This window comes from Heterocephalus glaber, unplaced genomic scaffold (genome assembly GCF_053883595.1).
Source record: "Heterocephalus glaber isolate CG9 unplaced genomic scaffold, H.glaber_assembly_v1.0 deba00001773, whole genome shotgun sequence".
Taxonomy (NCBI): domain Eukaryota; kingdom Metazoa; phylum Chordata; class Mammalia; order Rodentia; family Bathyergidae; genus Heterocephalus; species Heterocephalus glaber.
This window is the reverse complement of record NW_028258463.1, coordinates 6464282-6485628: the sequence shown is the minus strand read 5'-3', so window position 1 is coordinate 6485628 and position 21347 is coordinate 6464282. Positions and strand designations below refer to the sequence as shown.

The following is a 21347-nucleotide window of genomic DNA, read 5'->3' as shown; positions in this document are numbered from 1 at the left end:
GGACACAGAGAATTTCCCTTAATCCCCCCACTTCAGGGCACTGCTCTTGAAAATAGGGGCAACTGCTGGGCGGTTCCTGGCTCTGATTCCCTAGCGGTGCATCTCCCCTGGTCTGAGGAACCCCCACAATGGCCTGCAGTTCATAAAGCCCTTGGCAGTTTGCCGAGGGCCCTGAGGTTGCAACCTTGTTGGATCTGAAGCTCTTCCCCTTGACCCAGGCACACTGGGGTCCAGCTGCAGGAGTCCAAAGGCTGGATTAGGGTACCTGAGTTTGAGTCTCACAACCTCTGCGCTGCTGCCGCCTGCCAAGGGGGCATGGGTTCTGTACTCCTGGGCAGCGGGCATCTAACAGGAAGTGCCTAGCCTGCTGCCTTTCTCACTGGCACTCTCAGTGCATTCCCTTGCCTCAGTTTCCCTCTCTGGGCCCCAGCCCCCTGGCAGGCAGAGGGCTGTGGGGGCCGGAGGGGACGGGTTTGCTCACAGTGGCCACAATGGTTGTTACAGCTGCTGCCTCATCCCCCCGGTACGCCTCGGACCTGGAGCAGGCGAGGCCCCAGACGTCAGGAGAAGAGGAGCTGCAGCTGCAGCTGGCACTGGCCATGAGCCGTGAGGAGGCCGAGAAGGTGAGGGCCGCACCCCACAGCCTACACGCAGGCTCCCCAGCCTGGGCCTGAAGCCCCCTCCCACTCCCAAGGACAGCACAGGGGCCGTTTGTGTCCTGGGTTTGTCCCGGTGCTGTTGCTGGGCCAGAAAAGGGCCCTGTGTGCTTGGGGTTGGTAGTGGAGATTGACCTCAGGGCCTTTGCACTGAGTTACATCCCCAGCCCTTTTTTATTTGGAGACAAGGTCTGGCTATGTTGTCCAGGCTGGGCTCCAACTTGCAATCCTGCTGCTTTGGCCTCCCAGAGTGCTGGGATTACACGCGTGCTCCACTACGCTTTGTTTGATATCCTCTTCTTCGCCTCATCCTCTGTGGATTCAGGCAGACAGGACAGCAAGCAGCAGGGGCCTCCCATGGCAGCCCTGGGGGAGCTCTCAGGGCACCCAGGAGAGAGATCAGCTTCCTGACCCTTCGGCTGCATCTCAGAAAGCAGGGAGAGGGGTGCACCCCCACTGCCCACCCCTACACAAGGGGGCATTTCTGTCTCCCCATCCCTGTCCCCGGCAGGGCTATGCTGGCCCAGGGCTGGCAGCGCCAGGCCAAGTTCACCCCGTCTTCCTCCTCACAGCCAGTCCCCCCAGCCTCCCACAGGGACGAGGACCTGCAGCTGCAGCTGGCCCTGCGCCTGAGCCGGCAGGAGCATGAGAAGGTAGTGCAGGGGCCAAGCCACCCGGGCGCAGGTGCTGGTGGTGGTGCTGCGGTGCTACCGGGCGCTAACCAGCTTCTTCTCTGATGCTCTAACCTCGGTGCCTCCATCCTGCTCTCCCCACCTGCAGCCTGGGCGTCAGGACCCCTGAGTCCAGCCCGGGCTGCTCACACCCCTCCTCTTCTGTTCCTTCTGCAGGAGGTGAAGTCCTGGCGAGGTGAGGACTCTCCAGTGGCCAATGGTCCAGGGGCCGCTGCTCGCTGTCGGAGGGACAGAGAACCGGGGAGAGAGGAGAGAAAGGAGGAGGAGAAGCTAAAAACCAGCCAGGTAGTAAGCAGGGTGCATGAGGGCCAGCAGGCTGGGGAGGCGATGGAGTTGCCATTTGTAAAGCATGGCAACAGCGCTGGGCACATGAGAAGCACCACTTGTTTATTAATGGGAAATGGGTTGGCGACACACACATAGCAGCCCCTGGTCCCACACTCCTTGGGCTGGTGACTGAGCTGACAGCAAAGCAGGAGGCAGTGAAAGGATCCTGGTCAAGACCCTGGATGGGCTGGGACTTCATGACTGGGGATACATCACCGTCCTGGCCTCAGTTTCTCCTCCTGCAGTGGGCATTTGGGGGCAGTTCCAGCTGTGATGGCCTAGACTATGGCAGACCGGATGGAGACTAAGCCTGGGCTTGGAGACACGGTGCTAACATCGTGGGCTCCCAAGCAAGACCACCCTCCCAGGCTGTGTGTGCTGCCCTCAGGGGGCTCTGTCTCCATACTGCTCATGTTGATTGTGGCCAAATTCTTGGACACAGAGCTAGAGAGGAAAGCTTGCTGTACAACCTTCATCTTTGTCCTTTCTGCTGGCCTGGGTTCTAGTCCAGCTCAGCATCTCCCTGGCTGTGCAACTTCCAACAAATCATGCTCTCTCTGGGCTTCAAGGGCCCAGCTATGTAAGTCAGCACCTGACCACCCTGCCTATGGGATTCTTCGAAAAATCAGGAACTCAGTGGATGAGAAGGCATTTTTATGAAGTGGGAGCGCGGTACAGAGGCAGGGGGGTCACGAAGGGATGTTTGTGGAATGAATAAAGGTGGGAAGCAGCCTCAGTGGGCTGGCAGGTCAGGGCCTGCCCTCCCTCTGGGCCCACCCGCCTCTCACCTGAGGCTGCCTCTCCCCTCCACAGTCCTCCATCCTGGACTTGGCCGACATCTTTGTACCCACCCAGGTGCCACCCTCCACACACTGCTCTGCCGACCCATGGGACATCCCAGGTGGGCATGCAGGTTGGTAACAGGCTTCCCACCGGTCCCCATGAGCCCCTTCCTTCCCAGCTACCTGCTGGCAAACCACCTCCCCCACTAGCTGAGGGTCTCCCTGACCCTGCACTGCTTCCTGGCTCTCAAATGAAGAGCCTGGGGCACAGGGACACCCAGCCCAGCCCTGACTGGGAAGGTGGCCACGCCGCCTGGGCCAGGTGGTGGTAGGGGGGGTCCAGCCTCCTGAGAAGACCTGCAGAACACAGGCGCCAGCTCACTGTATGGTCCAGCGTCAGCACCCCAGCTGTCACGAGAGTCCCACACCTCCCTGCTTGGCCTGGGGAGCAGGCAAGGGCCCTGGATGAGAGATGTGGGGGTCTGGATCACATCTGTGTCCATCCCATTGCAGGTCTCAGGCCGAGCACAGAGCCCAGCGGCTCCTCCTGGGGACCTTCTGCAGACCCCTGGTCTCCGGTCCCCTCGGGAAATGTGCTGTCCCGAAGCCAGCCCTGGGACTTGCTTCCTACACTCTCCTCAGAGCCCTGGGGCAGGACCCCAGTGCTGCCTGCTGGACCCCCTGCCACAGACCCCTGGGCACCAAACTCTCCCCACCACAACCTCTCCAGCACCGGGGCCAACCCTTGGGGGGCCTCCACGGAGCCCTTGGATACACCTGGTAAGTGGAGGCAGAGGGTGTGAGAGGCTGGGGGGACTTTTGGGTCCCCGCCCTGCAGGGCTCCAAGAGCAGCAGGTGCTGTGTTTAGGGGGCCATGGCCCTGGCCGGGGCTCAGACCAACACCTGCCCTATTTGAAGTTCTTCCTCTCTCCTCTGCTAGCTGTAGGTGGCGTCTCAACCTTCGACCCCTTCACCAAAACCCCGGAACCCACAGAGGCCAAGGCAGAGCTGCAGGGGGCGCAGGCCATGCCCTCCGGGAAGCTGGGTAGCCCCGTGGGTGAGCAGAAGGCCAGGGTCACTGAGGTTCTGGGTGTGGGGGATCCCAGGCCAGCCTCTGCCCTCTGCTCAGTGGCCAGACCCTTCCCCACCGATGAGCTCTATGTTGTTGCTAACAGATCTGGACCTGTTTGGAGAGCCCAGGCCCAGTTCCAAGCAGAATGGCACAAAGGAGCCCGACACCTTCAGTCTGGGGGTACTGGGGGAAGCACTCTCACCTGCACCCCCAAATAAGGAGGCCCCTGGCCGTTGCACCCCAGAGTCCTTCCTGGGCCCCTCGGCCTCCTCGCTGGTCAACCTCGATTCGCTGGTCAAGGTGCCACAGGTTGCAAAAACCCAGAACCCCTTCCTGACAGGTAGGCACCCCTAGTCCCTGGGTACCTGGCACCCTGCTCTCTCTCTATGGTCCTATCTAAGGCCTAGAATTTGACTCTCCCCGCATCTTATGCTTAACCCTCCCACAGGTCTCAGCGCTCCATCCTCCACCAACCCATTTGGTGCAGGCGAGCAGGTTGCACCCACCCTGAACCAGATGCGCACTGGATCACCTGTGCCCATCGCACCCATGGGGGCGCCCCTGGGCTCCATGAGCTACAGCGCCTCCCTGCCCCTCCCTCTCAGCAGCGTACCGGTCAGCAGGACCCTCCCCGCCTCGGCCAGTGCCTTCCCGCAGGCCTGTGCTTTTGCCCCACTGGCCCCGATCCTGCCGCCACCTCTGCTGCCCATGTCTAGCTCAGATGTGCCGCTGCAGGAGTCCCGGCAGGTGGGCACCAACCCCTTCCTCTGATTGCCTCGATGGCGACAGCGCGGGAGGCCCCTCCCCCTTCGGGCCTGGGCGGGGCGCTTGTAAAGATTGAGCAGTGATTGGGCCTTCGTGGACTGCTGACAGCTCCTGAAGCTAAAGACCAACCCCTTCCCCCTGCCCAGCCGAGACCACACCCCCACAATAAAGACTGGAACCCAGGTCCTCAGTTCTTACCAAATGGACTTTTTGCTGGCTGCAGCAGCTAGGCCTGTGGCAACTAGATCACCTGCTGCACAGGAAATCATTACTCCACAATCTGGAGTGCAGAAATACTCCCATTTTTCCTTACAGCGCCATTCCTACTACTGTCAGCCTGGCACCTCTGTTTCCAAATGCTCCTAGGCTGTTGGGCACTGGGGCTAGTCTGACAACCAGAGACAGCAGGCACTTGTTTTATGTATTGCACTTTAGGCAGAAAACTTCTTTTAATCATGGCATTCAAGTAGATAATCCTGTTGCTTCCATTCAGCACGGGCCACAGAATTTGTTGCATTTGGTGCAAAATGAAAACACAGGGCTCCTTGCTCAAAATTGGGTATACACACACATACACACACACACATATATATATTTTTTACTTTTTTGAAACAAGGTCTCACATTGTAGTTTAGGCTGGTCTTGAACTATGTAGCCCAGGCTGGCCTCTGACCTGTGGTGATCCTCCTGCCTCAGTCTCCTAAGTGCTGAGATTGCAGGTGTGTGTCACCATGCCCGGACCCAAGAATTTCAAAACAAGGAAATTGAACATTAGTCCATGTGCATAGCCCTGCCCAGGGCAACTACACTGGTCCCAATTGCGCTGTCTTATGCCTGCCACCACTTCCATTTCATAGAAGAGGTTGAGGGACAGGCTTCAAGTCACAAAACTAGAAAGCTGTGGGCAAGGGATTTAGCTCAGTGGTTTTGCCACCTGCTGTGCAAGCGCAAGGACCCAAGTTCGATCCCTAGTACCAAAAAAACAAACAAACAAACAAAAAAACTAGGAAGCTGTGGGGCTGGGATTCTGAGTCAGGCAGTCTGGTGCCACAGCCTGGAGCTTCCAGGGTGGGCCCCAGGTTTAGTTTAGCAAATATTGGCAGACTGCTATGGAAAAAGTACTTGGCTGGGAGGGGTGCAGGAACTGAGCCCACAGATTTTAGGAGCTCAGTGGAATAGGATGCAGGGGCAGAGAATATGGCTGCAGCATAAGACAGAGCCAGGAACCCTCCTGCTCCTTTGTTTTACTGAGTCATCTTGAATCCAGTGAGCTCCTTGCCACCTTTGCCTGTAGCCATCACCATGAGACTGCCCCCCCCCGGGGCTTAGGCAGAGTTTAGGAAGGCAAAGGTAGGCAGAGCCTGGTACTCCATCCATCCCAGGTGCCCCACACTCACCCTCACTTCTAATGATGCCCCCATCACTGGTCACTGATGGGCCCACAATCTCAGGGACTCACTCTGCCGACACCTGCTGCTCTCTCTACCCCCTCTGGGGGCCAGAAATACCAAAATCGGTGGCTGGGGACACAGTAGCACTCTCCTGCCTGGGGTGGGGAAGGGGTCCCACCTACACTGCTGTGAACAGGATCGAGAGCATCTCCGTAGGAGTTAGACCCATGGGCTCAAAATTGCTCTGCAGTTGAACTGAATGATAACAACCACTTTGTAATAAGTGGCTATTTGGCTTGACCTCAAGTAAATCACTTCACCTTTTGTCTGTGCCTCTGTTTCCTTACATGTCAAGGGGAATCAGGAGTCCCTTCCTCGTGGGGTTACTATGTGGCCAGTGTCCCTTCTGTCCAGCACTCACACTCGCCAGATACTGACCTTGAGAAAGAGCCCACCCTGTCCCTCATTACCGCTTTGCTAAGAGACACCCTGAGTTCAGATCACATCTGTCTTCTGCAGCACCTCAAGCTGGAAGGTTCTATCCTCGTTGGTCCCAGACCTAGCTCTCCCTGGGGACTGTTTTGGTCTGTGGCACTTCCTGATCCCTGCAGCCACTTCCTGTCATGTGTCCTCCCAACTGGGCGGCCTGCATCCTCCCTGCCCCAGGGCTGCCACACGTCATTCTTGGGATGCTTTCCTCCTGGTTTCAGACTTCTCCTTTCCAGCTCTTCCCTGATTTCACAGGACTCCCTTACCCAAGAGGATGCCCTGGCTACCCTTGACCTCTCACCTACCCCGGCCATGCTCACCCTGTGGCCTTGTCATTGCCCCAGATTCCTCCCACCCCAAGCAGGCTTCCTGTTTGCTATCTGAACCTTACTGCTCCTGGCTGCTGACTCACCTCTTATGAGCACCCACCCTCTCCACTCCACCTTCCCTCCCTTCCTGGTGGGACAGTGTCTCCCCTCCTTCCCAGCCACCCTGCCTGGTGTACCACCTGTGTTCCCTCTGCTGTTGTCTCCAGCCCCAGCTTACTCATGTGCCCCAGGACCTTTGCACACACCGTTCCTTCTGCCTGCTTTTCCAGCACTCTCCCACATTTTTTCCACGTTCTCTCTATTCCTCTCTGTCACAAATGTGATTTCCTCTGCTGAGTCTTCCCCCTTGTCTGTCCTGCCAGTCCCTTGCCATATGACACACACTCAGTGGGCCGGGGATTTAGCTCAGTGGTTTCGCTGCCTGCTGTGCAAGTGCAAAGACCCGAGTTCGATCCCTGGTACCAAAAAAAAAACAACCACTGCTAAGTGACACGCACTCACCACACTTGTCAGGGAGTGGTTGAATACACATTTATGTGGCTGTCAGAGTCAGCGCCTGCAGAGTGCCAGGCAGTGGGCTCTTGCAGGACCTCACTGTGGCTCCACATTGCTGTTCTGGGTTGGCTTCCTGGGGTGGTGGGATTTGGGCAGGCTGAGCCAAGCAGTTTGCTCACTTGGGTGGACCCGGACAAGACCTTGGGCTACAGCCTTATTTTGCAGTTTTAAAGGGAGCAAGGGCTGCCCAAAATGAGCCGAGACTCTGAAATCGCAGGGCCCTACATCCCAAACTTTCCTGGTGTGAGTGGGCATCAGATTTTAGGCCCAGACCTGGGTCCTCTGAAGCCCGAGCCGTCTCCCGTGCAGTTCCGCACTCGGCCGCTGGGCAGCGCTCAGAGACTAGCCACACAGTCCGGCCCGGCACCCTCGGTCCACCGCCTCCGAGAAGCCATGCTAGTCTCGCGGGCCTGGCTGGGCTCCGGCCTCCTGCAGCCCCACGCCCGGCTGGGCAGAGCCGTGAGCCGCAGGTAGGAGCGAGGTCCACTCCCCCGCACCCCGGCGCTGGCCCGCAGTTCCTGGTCTGGACTGCCCCTGCATGCCCTGCCCCGCTGCATCCTGAACCCCGGCAAGGCCCTCTCCCCACCAACCCCACCCTCCAGCCCCAGGTCGCTCTGGGAGCTGTGGTGACACCACCTCCAGGAAGCCTTCCGGGGACCAGAGCTGGGCCAGCGCCCTCCCCAGCAGCCCCACACGGAGGCCGGTTACAGGGTAACAGTCCTGTGCCACTGCAGGGCCTGCAGTGCCGGGGATTGAACCCGGGGCCTTGGCACTGAGCTGCATCCTAGCCCTTCTTACTCTATTTTGAGACATGGTCTCTCTGAGTCGCTAAATTATCCGGACTGGGCATGAGCTTGCAGTCCTCCTGCCTAACCCTCGCGGAGTGCTGGGACGGCTGGGCCTGTGGTTACCTAGGTCTGTCCCAACACCGCTCTCCCAGGCTAAGCACTCTGCTATGGGCGTTTCTGATCCCCTCGGAGTCCTGGGGCTCTGGCCAGGGACCTGGCCCTGCAGGCTGCTTGGCACGTGGGTGTGAGAAGGAAGTTCCTATGTCTCTTTCCTTCTTGCCCACCATAGTCCAGTCCCAGACCCAAGCCTTCTTGTTTGTTTGTTTGTTTTTTGGCACCGGGGATCAAACTCGGGTCCTTGAGTTTCCAAGGCAGGCAGCGGAACCACTGAGCTAAATCCCTGGCCCTGACCCAAGCCTTCTTGAGCCTCCTGGCCGCCAACAGCACCCCGCTCCCCTGTGCATGCCAGGGACCCTTCGGGGAGGGGACTGGCCGGGGCTCGGAATGGAACCCGACGCACCATTCTGCTCATTGTGACCCGCCCTGACTTCGGTCCCACTCCCCACGCCAGGTCCAAGAGGTTGGGGGAGACAAACCTGGCAAGGCGTCCCCAATGAGCCACCGTTCCTCACCCCCCCCAAAACACAAGGGGGAGCACAAAGGCCGAGGTCTCCCCCATGGTTCAGAAAGGTGGGTCGGCCCAGGAGCCCGAGGCTGGGGCAGTGGGCGTGGGGGACACTCAGGGAGCCATCGCCTGCCTGACCCACCTGCCTACGCCAGGGGCAGCTCCTCCCGGGACAAGGATCGCAGCGCCTCGGTCAGCAGCTCTGAGACCATGCCTGCCGGAGGGAAGGGAAGCCGGACCAGTGGTGCCACCAACACAGCCCAGAAGGTCCCCAACCGCCTGATCGATGAGAAGTCCCCGTACCTCCTGCAGCATGCCTACAACCCTGTGGACTGGTGCGTGCTCTGCCCAAAGTGGCCAGGGGACAGCCCCGCCTAGGCCCTGCACCCCACTCTGAGTGATGTCCCACCTTGCCGGGCCTAGGTACCCCTGGGGACAAGAAGCCTTTGGCAAGGCCAGGAAAGAAAACAAGCCAATCTTCCTCTCAGGTGACACCCACCGGCCCTGAGTGGGGGGACAGGGAGTGTCTGGCGGCGGGAAGGGGGACAGGCAGGTCCTCTGGGCCTCAGGGGTCCCGGGAGGCTGCAGGCTAGGGTCACCTCTGTTCCAGTGGGGTACTCCACCTGCCACTGGTGCCACATGATGGAGGAGGAGACCTTCCAGAACGAGGAGATCGGCCGCCTGCTCAGTGAGGACTTTGTGAGCGTGAAGGTGGACCGCGAGGAGCAGCCGGATGTGGACAAGGTGTACATGACCTTCGTGCAGGTGAGTGCTGCCCGTTCCCCAGGGCAGAGGCCTCTGTCGGGCCCTGGCCTGACCCTGACCTCTCTGTCCCCACAGGCCACCAGCAGTGGTGGGGGCTGGCCCATGAACGTTTGGCTCACCCCCAGCCTTCAGCCCTTTGTGGGGGGCACCTACTTCCCCCCCGAGGATGGCCTGACCCGCGTGGGCTTCCGAACAGTGTTGCTGAGAATCCGGGACCAGGTGGGTGCCAGTCAGCGCTCGGGAACGAGGGGTCTCCCGCCGTGCTGACCTCAGCTCACCCCCACCCTGCAGTGGAAGCAAAACAAGAGCACCCTGCTAGAGAGCAGCCAGCGTGTCACCACGGCCCTGCTGGCCCGCTCAGAGATCAGCATGGGTGACCGCCAGGCGCCACCCTTGGCCGCCACCATGAATAGCCGCTGCTTCCAGCAGTTGGACGAGGGCTATGACGAGGAATACGGCGGCTTCGCAGAGGCCCCCAAGTTCCCCATCCCAGGTCAGCGCCCCCAGCCCACCTGGCCTTGGTCAGCGACCCCCTGCCCTCCTCAGTGGCTGGTATCCTTAATCCTTTTTTTTTTGGTACCAGGGATCAAACCCGGGACCTTGTGCTTGTGAGGCAGGTGCTGGAACCGCTGAGCTAAATCCCTGGTCGCCTTTCTCCCTTTTTTTTGGTGTCCTTAACCCTTGACCCTGACCTACATTATAGCTTCTGACCCTTGACCCTGGCCTGGCTCATGTTACTGGTCTTGTCAGTAACTTCCTGTTCCCTGTGGGCTGATGATTTTTTAAATTTGGTACTGGGGATCAAACTTGGGTCCTTGAGCTTACAGGGCAGGCAGCAGAACCACTGAGCTAAATCCCTGGCCCTGATGATTTTATTTTTAACCCCAGAGCCTTGCCACTGAGTTACATCCCCAGCCCTTTTCATTTTTATTTTGAGACAGAGGCTCACTAAGTCGCTAAGTTGCCCAGGCTGGGTTCAAACTTGCGATCCTCCTACCTCAGCCTCCCAGTGCTGGGATTACAGGTGCGCACCCCCACGCTCGGCTCTGATATTATTCTGCCTTCTGGCTTGGGCACAGACTTTATGACGTCCAGGTTGACTGTGGGCTTCATGACCCCAGCCCGGCCAGAGGCTGCCTATGGGATGAACCTGCAACCCACCCCCATCCGCCCCTCCTCTCATCCTCCTGTTCTTGGCAGTGATCCTGAGCTTCCTGTTCTCCTACTGGCTTGGTCACCGGCTGACCCAGGATGGCTCTCGGGCCCAGCAGATGGCCTTGCACACCCTGAAAATGATGGCCAACGGGGGCATCCGGGACCACGTGGGGCAGGTGTGGGGAGGCTGTGCAGTCCCGGGGTGCAGTGGAGGGAGTGGGTAGGGACAGAAGCTGGGCTTGGCCTCCAGCCCCATGTCCCGCCTGGCACAGGGCTTTCACCGCTACTCCACCGACCGCCAGTGGCAGGTCCCCCACTTTGAGAAGATGCTCTATGACCAGGCGCAGCTTGCCGTGTCCTACTCACAGGCTTTCCAGGTGACCCCGAGCCCAGCCTGCCCCCAACAACCCCTAATTCCTTCCCACATGCCTCTCCCCAGGCGTCCCTCTCCCACCTTCCTGGAAGAATGTCACCCCCACATACCTGGGCCACCCTGTGACCTCTATTTACAGCCTCCTTCCCCAATCCCAGATCTCCGGAGATGAATTCTACTCTGACATCGCCAAAGGCATCCTGCAGTACGTGGACCGGAGTCTGAGCCATCGGGTGTGTGTCCACCAGGCAGCCAGGGCTGACTGGGCCACCCCTGCCCTTGGGTCTGGGGCCTGACAACTGTCCCTCCCACAGTCTGGTGGCTTCTACAGCGCAGAGGACTCAGACTCAGCCCCGGAGCGGGGCATGCAGCCCAGGGAGGGCGCCTTCTACATGTGGACTGTCAGGGAGCTCCAGTGCCTCCTCCCGGAGCCTGTGGTGGGTGCCTCAGAGCCGCTGACTGTGGGCCAGCTCCTCACCAAGCACTATGGGCTCACGGAGGCCGGCAACGTCAGCCTCTGTCAGGTGAGGGGACCTGGGGTTCCACGAGGGGACTGGGGGCCACTGGCCACACGTGGGCTCCTTGGACAAGGGCCGTTGTCCCCAGGACCCCAAGGGGGAGCTGCAGGGCCAGAATGTGCTGACCGTCCGCTACTCGCTGGAGCTGACTGCTGCCCGCTTCGGCCTGGATGTGGAGGCGGTGCGGGGCCTGCTCACTTCGGGGCTGGACAAGCTCTTCCAGGTGCGGAAGCAGCGGCCAAAGCCACACCTGGACAGCAAGATGCTGACTGCTTGGAATGGTGAGGCGGCCCTAGCTGAGGGCTTTCCTGGGGGTAGAATTCCCCTTCACCACACTCTTCCTGTCTGTTGGGCTAAACGCGGATTCTTTCTTTTCTAGATTTATTATCCTTAGTTAATTAATTTATTAATTATTATCATCATCATCCTCATTTCAAAAGGACCTCACTATGTAGTTCAGGTTGGCCTTGAACTCACAGCAATCTTCCTGCCTCAGCTTCCCCAGTGCTGGGATCACAGGCATGCACCACCATGCCGGCCATCATCCTTACTTTATTTATTTATTTTTTTGGTACCGGGGATCGAACTCGGGACCTTGCGCTTTTGAGGCAGGTGCCGGAACCACTGAGCTAAATCCCCGGGCCCATCATCCTTAATTTATAAATGAACAAATTGAGGCCAGAGTCTAAGTAACCTGCCCAAGGTCATGCATGGGGCAGAGTCCAGCCCTGCCTGGTGCTGGAGCCGGAGATCCAGAAAGTGGGGATGGGGTGGGCATCCCTGGAGGGCCCTGGCCTCTTGGCACCCACCCATCCTTCCCTCCCTCCAGGACTGATGGTTTCTGGCTACGCCGTGACAGGGGCTGTCCTGGGCATAGAGAGGCTGGTCAACCGCGCCACCAACAGTGCCAAGTTCCTCAAAAGGCACATGTTTGACGTGGCCACCGGGCGCCTGAAGCGGACCTGCTACGCCGGCACCGGGGCCTCCGTGGAGCACAGGTCGGGGCCTGGGCCCCCCCGAGGCCTCTTATCCTAGCCCCCCCAGCATGCACTGGGCTGCGTGTCCATCGTGAGAGCTTAACCCTGCTGGGCCCATTTACACCTCCGCGGACTGGGCCTGTGGGGACGGCGGGAAAGGTGGTTTCCCAGGCTGCAGCCTGTCTCCTTTCCCCTGCCCCCCCAGCACCCCGCCCCGCTGGGGCTTCCTGGAGGACTATGCCTTCGTGGTGCGCGGACTGCTGGACCTGTACGAGGCCTCGCAGGAGAGCGCGTGGCTGGAGTGGGCCCTGAGGCTGCAGGACACGCAGGACAGGCTCTTCTGGGACTCCCGGGGCGGAGGCTACTTCTGCAGCGAGGCCGAGCTAGGGCCCGGCCTGCCCCTGCGGGTGAAGGACGGTGGGTGTGGGCGGGGCCGCTGGGTCCCGGGCTGGGCGGGGCTTGGCTTCCGGAGGGGGCGCGAGGGCTACCTGGCGGGGACATCGGGTACCTGTGTGGCTCTAGGGTTCTCCTGAGGTTGCCAAGCCTCAGTTTCTTTCCAGGCAGACGGGAACTAAGAATGGTGCTAGTGGAGGGGGCGATGGAAGATGAATCTAGTTCTCGGCACAGCCAGCGGCCTCCAGGTTTAGGCACTGTGTGAGGTTCACTTGGTCAGTAATGCTGCGAACATGCACGTGCCCCACGTGGTTACCTTGGGGTGAGGCCTGGAGGAAGTAGGAGTCCTCAGCCAGGGGCCGGGCATTTTGGTGTGTGGCTGTAGTCCCAGTGAGAGGCTGAGGCAGGAGGATCCAGGCAAGTTCAAGGACTGCCTGGGCTACACAGTGAGTTCAAGGCCAGGCTGGAGTACATACATAGTAAGATCCTGTTTCAAAAAACCAAAGGGAAAGAACAAAATAAAATTAAAGGCTGTTGGAAGCCTGGCATGGTGATGTACACCTGTAATCCTAGTACTCTAGTAGGCTGAGGCAGGATGATCACAAATTCGGGTCTAGCCTGGGCAACTTAGCGAATTAACAAGACCCTGTCTCAAAATAAAAACTAAAACAGGGCTAGGGATGTAGCTAAATGTGAAGGCCCTAGGTTCAATCCCCAGTACCTCAAGAAAAAGAAAAAGCCCTGTAGCATGACCCTGGTCCTCATCACCCATCTCTTGTCTGTTAATATCTCCTCAGAGAGCAGTACTCACTTTTTTTCTTTTTGGTACCGGAGATCGAACTCAGGACCTTGCACTTGTGAGGCAGGCGAGGTACCACTGAGCAACATCCACAGCCCGAGGACTCACTTCTTAGCACTTCAAAGGAGGGTCTTCTGTCACGCTGTGTCCTCCGTGTCTAGGACAATCATGGCACACAGTAGGGCTCAATGACTGTTAGCTGAACGATGGAAGGGTCCTGGGAGAGAAGCTCAGTTAAGCCTGTGACAAGTGTCATTTAACCCAGGCCACAGGAGGTGTGTGGTCACAGGTCAGCTGGGGAGGAGACAGCAGAGGCCCAGGGGCAGCCCTGTGCCCCGGAGCGGGTGCTGGAGGGTGCTGAGGCTGGCACTGAGCAGCTGCGACCTGCCCTGGTTCAAGTGTCTCGGGTCACTCTGACCGGTGGTGGAGAAAGGACAGGCCAGGGAGACAGGGGGACCCATGAGGAGGCCGTTTGTGCAGGTGCACTGTCCAGGCTGGGCCAGGGAGCAGGGCGGGGGGGCAGGGGTGGGATTTGCTGTTCTGGCTCTTGGGTGGATCGGGAGTATGGATGAGAGATGGATGGAAGGTGCCGCCTGGCCAGGGAGGAGCCGTCTTCCCGCCTGAGACCTGGTGGCCCTCCCTCGCTGACCCTTGCTTCCCCCTGCCCTGCAGACCAGGATGGCGCGGAGCCCAGCGCCAACTCGGTGGCGGCCCACAACCTGCTGCGGCTGCACGGCTTCACGCGCCACAAGGACTGGCTGGACAAGTGCGTGTGCCTGCTCACCGCCTTCTCCGAGCGCATGCGCCGCGTCCCCGTGGCTCTGCCCGAGATGGTCCGCACCCTCTCTACCCACCAGCAGGGCCTCAAGCAGGTAGGAGGGGTGGAGGGATGCTGGCCCACAGCAGGGACAGCGGCGTGGGCACAGCCACTGAGGCCCACGGCGTGCGGTTGCCCGGGAGGCGGGTCCGTGGGAGGTGGCATCTGAGCAGGGACGTGCCCGCCCGAGCGCTGTGCCCCGCCTGTCACAGACGAGGGCAGGAGGCAGGGGCTCCTCCACACAGCTCTGTGTATCAACCTGATTATTTCTGTCCTGTGTGCGAAACCTGCCTTTCTGGGCATGTTCGGTGCATCTGGCTATCACACATGTGCCTGGCTTCAGGTCTGCCTGCTTACATGTGTGTCTGCCTCTGTGTGTGTGTGTGTGGACGTGTGATACCTGTGCAGCGCTGCTGTGACTACTTTGTGTGTGGATGTGTTGTGTCTTGCGGTGTGTCAGGTCTCCCGGGTGTGTGCCCCCCACAGTCATGTCTGCACACGATGCATGACATTGCACATGCGTGTTCTCCTGTGTGTGCTTGCATGTTTCTGCTTGCCACGGGTTACATCTGATGTGGCTGTTCCTTCTTAGGGGTACGGGGTGGGGTGCAGGGATGATGGGGAAGCCCAGTAGGTCCCCTCCTCCTGTGACCCTGAGTGACCTTTCTGTTCTGGCCAGATTGTGATCTGCGGAGATGCCCAGGCCAAGGACACCAAGGCTCTGCTGCAGTGCGTGCACTCCCTCTACATCCCCAACAAGGTGCCTGCCCCCCGCCAGGCCCCACCCCACCCCTCGGCATCTCCCCAGCATTGTCCCTCTGCAGTCTCCCACCACCCTCCCACAGGTGACCTCCTCTGCTGTGCCCCACCCTAGGTGCTGATTCTGGCTGACGGGGGCCCCTCGAGCTTCCTGTCCCGCCAGCTGCCCTTCCTGAGCACGCTGCGACGGCTGGAAGACCGGGCCACTGCTTATGTGTGTGAGAACCAGGCCTGCTCCATGCCCATCACCGAGCCCTGTGAGCTACGGAAACTGCTCCTGCAGTGAACTGCCACCCCCAGGGCTGCAGCAGAAGCCCAGGCTTCCCGGCCAACTCAGGCCCTGCAGGGCCAAGTGGAACCTGCGGCCATCCCTGGGCACCCCACCACCAGGTGACCTCGCCCCTCCTCTCTGCTCCCCACAGGCACCCACGCAGCCTGGAATAAAACTAACAGTGTCCGTGGTGACTTGGGCTCTCGGCTTCATTTGTGAGGGAACCTGCAGCCCCTTCCTCTGAGAGCCCCCAGCTGGCCCTGTCCTCTCCTATGTCCTCCTGCGCTTACAGTGGTCACCAGGCTGCCTCTATCCCTACCCATGGCCACGAGTCTGAATGAAACCGGGGTCAGAGGACTAAAACCAAGGGCAGGGGACTAGGCTGGGGACAGTGTGTACTGGGCCAGGAGGGCAAGCAGAGTCCTTGTCCTGAGAAGGGGACCTGTTCTCCCCTCCCCATGGGTTTTTTGTTTATTTGTTTTCTGTATTGAGGACCCAGGCCCTTCAAGCCGGGCTGGAACTTCCGATCCTCTTGCGTCAGCCTCTTAGAGGGCTGAGACGCCAGACTTGCACGCCCTGCCCAGCTCCCGTCGTCTCACTGGTGCTGGGGAAGGGCCTGGGAATAAGTGCCCATATTTCACAGACTGGCCACGTGTGCGTGTGCCCTAGTGCACCGTGTGTCATCAGGACACACAGTGTTTCTTTTGGGGAACCCCCTGTCCAGCACTGGCCCTCACCAGGAGGGAGGCAGGGACTCCACAGGAAGCTCCATTATTCACCCTCTGCTTGCTCAGAAACCTATCTGATTCTAGAGAGAGCTTGCTCTTGTTTGGGGCATGTGTTGGGCCTCAAGGCTTTCTGCAAATCTATCTCAGTCCTTCCTTGGCTATTTTTTTTTTTTTTTGGTACCAGGGATCGAACTGGGGTCCTTGTGCTTGTAAGGCAGGCGGTGATCATTCCTGTCTGTGGTGGATGCATCTTTTCAGACTCCAGAAACCCCATTGAGGCAACTGGGAAGAGCAGGTGCAGACCGATGGGGCTGGCAGCTGTGGCAGGGAGCTGCCCCCGGTCCTTCAGGGGTCTGCAGAGGCTGGGCCTTCTTCCGGCCCCCAAACCCTGCAAGCCTGACAGCTGATAGATGCTGCTAGGGACAAGGGCCTGGATGGGAGCTGAGCAGGAAGGAGCCGGGAGACTGCTCAGTAGCTCCCTGAGCACAGTGACAGGAAGCCACACATGGTCACCGGGACCCGTGTCAGCTCTGTCTGGGCAGCCAGCCCTTGGCCCAGGCTGCTAGCCCATCCGGAGGGGATTAGCACTCCGGCCAGCGAGGTCAGCTGGCCCCGTTCTCACTAGAGCCCACTTGGCCTTGCCAGGAAGTCAGAGGCCAGACATGTGGAGCCTGGCCTGGGGGTGGTGGGGAGAGACGGGTGGTGTGGGGAAGCACAGGTGGCCTTTCTGGCAGCCTGGCCCTGGCCCTGAACAGGCTGGCAGTATGCACAGCCCTCTGTCATCATCACACCACTGACCCGCGGGAGCTCGGGGCGACACAGCTTCAGCCTCTACAAAGAGTTGAGGTCCAGAGAGGGTAAGGGTCTGACCCGAGACCTCTAGCAACCCAGGTGCTCTCTTCAGTCCACGGGGTACAGGAAAGATCACAAAGAAGGCCCCTTCCCCAAGAGGTTTAGCACCACCATGGAGGAGGACACACTGATGTCTTCCTTCCACCTGGCCGCCTTTCCATGTCTCTTTCCCCTCTGGTACCAAGCACGCACCCTAGAACGAGTTAGGCCCTTAGAGGGTTTGTTCACCCAGGAGCACTTCATTTTCCCAAGAGGGTGAGGCTGAGCATAAAGCTTGCTGATGGGAGATCTGAAAGTGCCCTAGTGTGGGTGGCCCCTGCAGGAGTGTCCCGAGCAGTGTGAGCTTGGTTTCTGGGAGACAGGACCTCCTGGTTTGGGCATCACTGAAGTGATTTCATCTCTCTGAGCCTCACCTTCATGATCTGAGAAACTGGGGAGCCACCCACCTACCCAGGGCTGTTGAGGTGACCAAAGAAGATAGTGTTTGCATGATCCCTGAGCAAAGAGTGTCGCACATGGGAAGATTCGGGTCCCAGGGAGCCACAGGGGCTGCGGGGGCCGGCAAGCAGCACATACAAGGGTTCCCCTTCAAACCCGGAGGACACCTCAGACAGCATAAGTCGGACTTCTTCATGGGAAACAGGTCCAATGAAAGGGGCTTTCTTGTTCCTCTCTTCCCTTCTCCCTACCTGAGGTTATTCATTCACTCAACAAAAATTTGTTAAGCACCTACTATGTGCCAAACACTAGACTAGGTCCTCATGAGCCAGTAGGTGCTGCCCCTGCCTCAGGGTACAAATGGCCTAGAGGTGGAGACAGAAATTTCTTTACCACAAGCCTAAATGGTGGGTTAAGTCCTGGGAGGATGTAGATTTAAAATTTTTTAAAAAAATTTCTATTGGTACATGTTTACAGTACACGATTACATTCATAGTGGGGAGCTGGCACAGGCACACAACACATCTTCATTCTCTTTACCTCTCCTTCTCAGGATGGAGACTTCTGTCTCAGCGCTGTACCCTCAGCAGCCTGGTGCTTCAGAGACATGGGAATACTGGCTGGAAGGAAAGCCAGGCTGAGGAGGGCACTCAGCGCCGAGAGCCCAGGGCTGGGGTTCAAGATGGATTCCGGTTGCCCACAGGCGTCACGCCCCAAAGCTGGGTACCTTCTCAGGGTGTCATAGCTCCTTGGTGCCCAGGTACCAACCCAGGGAAGCCGCACTCAGGGCACCTGCGCCTGTCCTCTTTCTCTCTAACCTGGGAGATTCGAGGGTGTGGGGCCTGCTGACCTCCGGACCCAGCAAGCATCCCTGGCCTCATTTCCCCTTTGCAAAGGCTTTCTGTTTGCCAGCAGCTCTGGACCCTGGGCAAAGAAGGGCAGGCCGGCCCGCCAGACTGCGGACCCGCGGGAGGCAGGAAGGTGTCAGACGCACGAGCAAACAACAGCCCTCCTTTCCCAAAAGACGGCCCCGAGTTCAAGGCGGCTGGGCACTGCGCACTCTCCAGCCTGAGACGCAGGCACTTAAGGGAGCTGCTCATTAGCATGAGATGCAAATGAACTCGGCCTCATTTGCACAACTCGGTGCCCGGATTCGGCGAAAGGGCAACCGAAGAAGCGAGGGCGCAGCAGCCGCTCTGCGCCACGGGCGGGGCGGGAGTTGAGGCGGCCCCCACCCACGCCGCGGCGGGGGGCCGGCGGGGCTGCGTGGGCGGTGCGGCTGGGGCAGCGGGAAGGAGGCCTGGGAGCCGGGGGAGCGGTGCCGAGGGTCACCGGCCCAGCTCCGGCCTCTCCCGTAGAGGTTGGCCTCTAACCCTCGGTGCCCTGCCCCTCCTCCCATGCCCAGTACCCTCGTGGACCCCGGTTCTTCGGCACCTAGCTTTTGGAGGTGACGCCGGCGGCAGGAGGGAGCTAGAGCCGCCTGTGCCCCAGAACTCGGGGTGGCGAGGAGGGGCGAGGCCGGGGACTGCGCGTGGGTGTGCGCGCGCGGGGCAGTGAGGAGGGAACCGCGCAAAGCTACTGCCCTGCGGTCAACCTCCCCTTAAGCCACGTAGGGACTCCAGAAGGAGAAACTGAGGCACAGAGTGAGGGGACGATGGGAGCTCTGCAGGAGTTCCTAAAGCCCAGTCCGGCGCTGCTACCTCCTCCCACACACTCGAGGTCCCCCGCAGGGACTTGGGCTCAACAGTTCAGGGTGATCTGCCTGGGCCAGAAGTTCAAGCACGAACCCCCCGGAGTGGCGACTACACCCTTCGGCCTTCCTAGGGCCCAGGCTGGACCTCAGAATCTGCACGCTGTTAGGAGGTCGGAGTCAGTCTTGACGTCGGCCGCGCGCCGGACCCAGTAAACCCAGGAGGACGGCGAGGCCACGTCCAGACCTGGCCTACCTCGGCCTTTCCCTAGCCCCGCCCCTCCCCTGAGCTCCGCCCCAGCCGAGGCCCCGCCCCCGGGACGTCCTGCCCTGCTCCCCTCCTGCTCGGCCCCGCGCCCCGGTGCCGTCACTCGGTGGGCTACGGGTCTGGTGGACACCCGGCATTCGGCTCTGGGACCCAGGTCGCACCCCTCGCCCTCGTGCCTACCGCCTCCGATCTTCTCCAGGCTTGACCAGAGCTGAGCTCCGCCCTCTGGCTGCGGTCTAATTCGGGGCTCCTGAACAAAGGATGCCCGGGGCTTGTGGCGCTACCCCAGGACCCAGCGCCAAACACTGATTCCCCGGGGCTCCCTCCAGGGGAGTCCCAAAGACCCCAGCGGCCAATCGGAAAGTGGGTTCGGCCTGGGCAGCCGTCTCATTGGCTCCAGCCTTGGGGAGCGGACCCAGGGGCAAGGGGCGGGGAGAGGGGCGGTCCCGGGATTTGGGGTGGGAACCGGATTCCAGCTGTGGTTCTCTCCCCCGGCAGCCCCGCCCACACTGCCGCGGCGGCCGACCAATGGGCGGGCGACTCGGGGCCGGCGGCGCAAGGCGATTGGCTGCGAGCTCGGCCGGGGAGGGGCGGGGCCGAGGCTTGAAGTTGGAGTGAGGGATCCAGCTGTGGCGCGCGCCGGGCTCCTCGCCGCCGCTTTCGCTCGCTCTCTCCGCGTCTCGGCCGGAGGAGGAGGCAGTGGCGCCGGCGACAGCTACGGCATCGGCTGCCACCGCGGCGGCGACGGCTGCGGCGGCGGCATCTCTGCCTCCACCCCCGCCCGGGACGGCCCCCCACGGTCTCTCCGCCCACCCCTCAGGGCCGTGCGCCCGCCGCGGGGCGGAGGAAGGGGCCGCCCCCCGCCCCCCTCAAACCCACCCGCCGGAGCCGCTCCTCCCCTCCCCCGCCGCCTCTGGCCCGGGGCCGGGACGATGCTGACCCCTTAGATCCGGCTCCAGCTGCGCCGCGGGAAGAGGGGGCGCCCTCCGCGGACCCCCGCCGCCTTCTGCCGGGTGCCCCCTTTCCGCCTCCCTGTCTCGGGGCCGCTTCGCCGAAGGGAGCGCGGATCCGGGCACCGGAGCCCGGGCGCCGAGCGAAGAAGCCGGAACAAAGTGAGGGGGAGCCGGCCGGCTGGCCCGGGGTGCCCGGGGACCCCGGGAAACGAGTTGCGCGCCGAGGGGCTGCCCCGGAGCCAGCGCCCCGCGGGCAGCATGGGAGCGGGGCTGAACTGGCCCTGCCGGGGGCTCAGCCTGCGCCCTAGGGCCCCCCCGGTGTCCTCCCGCCGGGGTCCCCCGGCCGCGTGAGGACCCCTCCTCCGAGGGGCGCCCCTGCCCCTCTCTGAACCCCGGGCCCCGGCCGGCCGAGGATGGATGAGGAGGAGGATGGCGCGGGCGCCGAGGAGTCGGGACAGCCCCGGAGCGCCCTGCAGCTCAACGACCTGTCCGGGGCCGGGGGCCGGCCGGGGCCGGGGTCGGCGGAGAAGGACCCAGGCAGTGCAGACTCTGAGGCCGAGGGGCTGCCGTACCCCGCGCTGGCCCCCGTGGTTTTCTTCTACTTGAGCCAGGACAGCCGCCCGCGGAGCTGGTGCCTCCGCACGGTCTGTAACCCATATCCTTCGGGGTGCCCCGGGCCGGGCTGGGGGTCCGGGTGGGGGGACGGGGGACTCAGAGCCAGAGGAGTCGGAGAAGCGAGCCTCGAGGGTGGGCAGGTGCGAGGGGGGCTGCTCGGGCGGGGAGGGGGCGCCGGGATGGGAGCAAGAGACAGCAGGGCCGGCGGGGACCCCCGGGGAGCCCCACCTCCGTCCACACACACCTCAGTTCGCCTTGGGGGTGGGGGGGGTTGGGACCCAGGCCGGGGAAAGAGAGGAGATGTACCCCGCGGGTTTGCAGCTGGATGCTCTCCAGATGTGGGCAACCGAGGGTCGTCATCCTCCAGATGTGGGCAGCTTCGCGAGCCTGGACGCTGTCCTCCATCCGCCGCGGGTTAGCGAGCTGGGTTTGGTTTCCGAGTTTGGGGGCTGGGGTGGGGAGGAAGCCGCGGGGACGGAGGAGGGGAGACTGCAATCTCCTGGGT

The 21347-nt window shown here is 61.1% G+C and overlaps 3 protein-coding genes and 1 pseudogene across 26 annotated transcripts in view; 3 read left to right on the top strand and 1 right to left on the bottom strand.

Annotated features, from left to right (window-relative positions):
- Positions 1-4480, top strand: part of Epn3 (epsin 3) — a 9170-nt gene extending 4690 nt beyond the window's left edge. For 2 of the 7 annotated variants that reach the window (XM_021240138.2, XM_087202467.1), the window contains exons 2-9: positions 505-623; positions 1229-1309; positions 1505-1633; positions 2489-2588; positions 2971-3237; positions 3398-3514; positions 3633-3869; positions 3978-4480. In XM_021240138.2, coding sequence (XP_021095797.1) covers positions 505-623; positions 1229-1309; positions 1505-1633; positions 2489-2588; positions 2971-3237; positions 3398-3514; positions 3633-3869; positions 3978-4300 — 1373 coding nt within the window. In that variant the 3' untranslated portion in view covers positions 4301-4480. The remainder of the gene's footprint in view (positions 1-504; positions 624-1228; positions 1310-1504; positions 1634-2488; positions 2589-2970; positions 3238-3397; positions 3515-3632; positions 3870-3977) is intronic. The other 5 variants (XM_021240139.2, XM_013077741.3, XM_004859696.3 and 2 more) reach the window with 5 other exon arrangements.
- LOC110344814 (uncharacterized) lies at positions 808-21347 on the bottom strand (annotated as a pseudogene). Its single transcript, XR_015447796.1, has 5 exons — positions 21151-21347; positions 19455-20358; positions 13464-13608; positions 12969-13139; positions 808-1566 (listed from the first exon to the last, which is right to left on the bottom strand). The product of XR_015447796.1 is annotated as an uncharacterized LOC110344814 (transcript).
- Spata20 (spermatogenesis associated 20) lies at positions 4652-15492 on the top strand. 3 transcript variants are annotated; one of them, XM_021240136.2, is made up of 17 exons: positions 7432-7528; positions 8418-8536; positions 8627-8806; positions 8895-8959; positions 9082-9236; positions 9312-9455; positions 9528-9729; positions 10437-10567; positions 10664-10768; positions 10923-10997; positions 11079-11288; positions 11371-11563; positions 12112-12280; positions 12465-12676; positions 14124-14323; positions 14948-15028; positions 15143-15492. In XM_021240136.2, the coding sequence occupies exons 2-17, from the start codon at positions 8460-8462 to the stop codon at positions 15311-15313; spliced, it is 2370 nt and encodes a 789-aa protein (XP_021095795.2). In that variant the 5' UTR covers positions 7432-7528; positions 8418-8459; the 3' UTR covers positions 15314-15492. The 3 variants fall into 3 exon arrangements, with proteins under 3 accessions (XP_004859750.2, XP_021095795.2, XP_087058592.1); XM_004859693.3 differs by lacking the exon at positions 8418-8536 and having other exon boundaries at positions 4652-7528; XM_087202466.1 differs by lacking the exon at positions 7432-7528 and having other exon boundaries at positions 8400-8536.
- Cacna1g (calcium voltage-gated channel subunit alpha1 G) overlaps positions 20036-21347 on the top strand; it is a 58516-nt gene continuing 57204 nt past the window's right edge. For all 15 annotated transcript variants that reach the window (XM_004859722.3, XM_004859724.3, XM_004859718.3 and 12 more), the window contains exon 1: positions 20036-20882. In XM_004859722.3, coding sequence (XP_004859779.2) covers positions 20641-20882 — 242 coding nt within the window. In that variant the 5' untranslated portion in view covers positions 20036-20640. The remainder of the gene's footprint in view (positions 20883-21347) is intronic.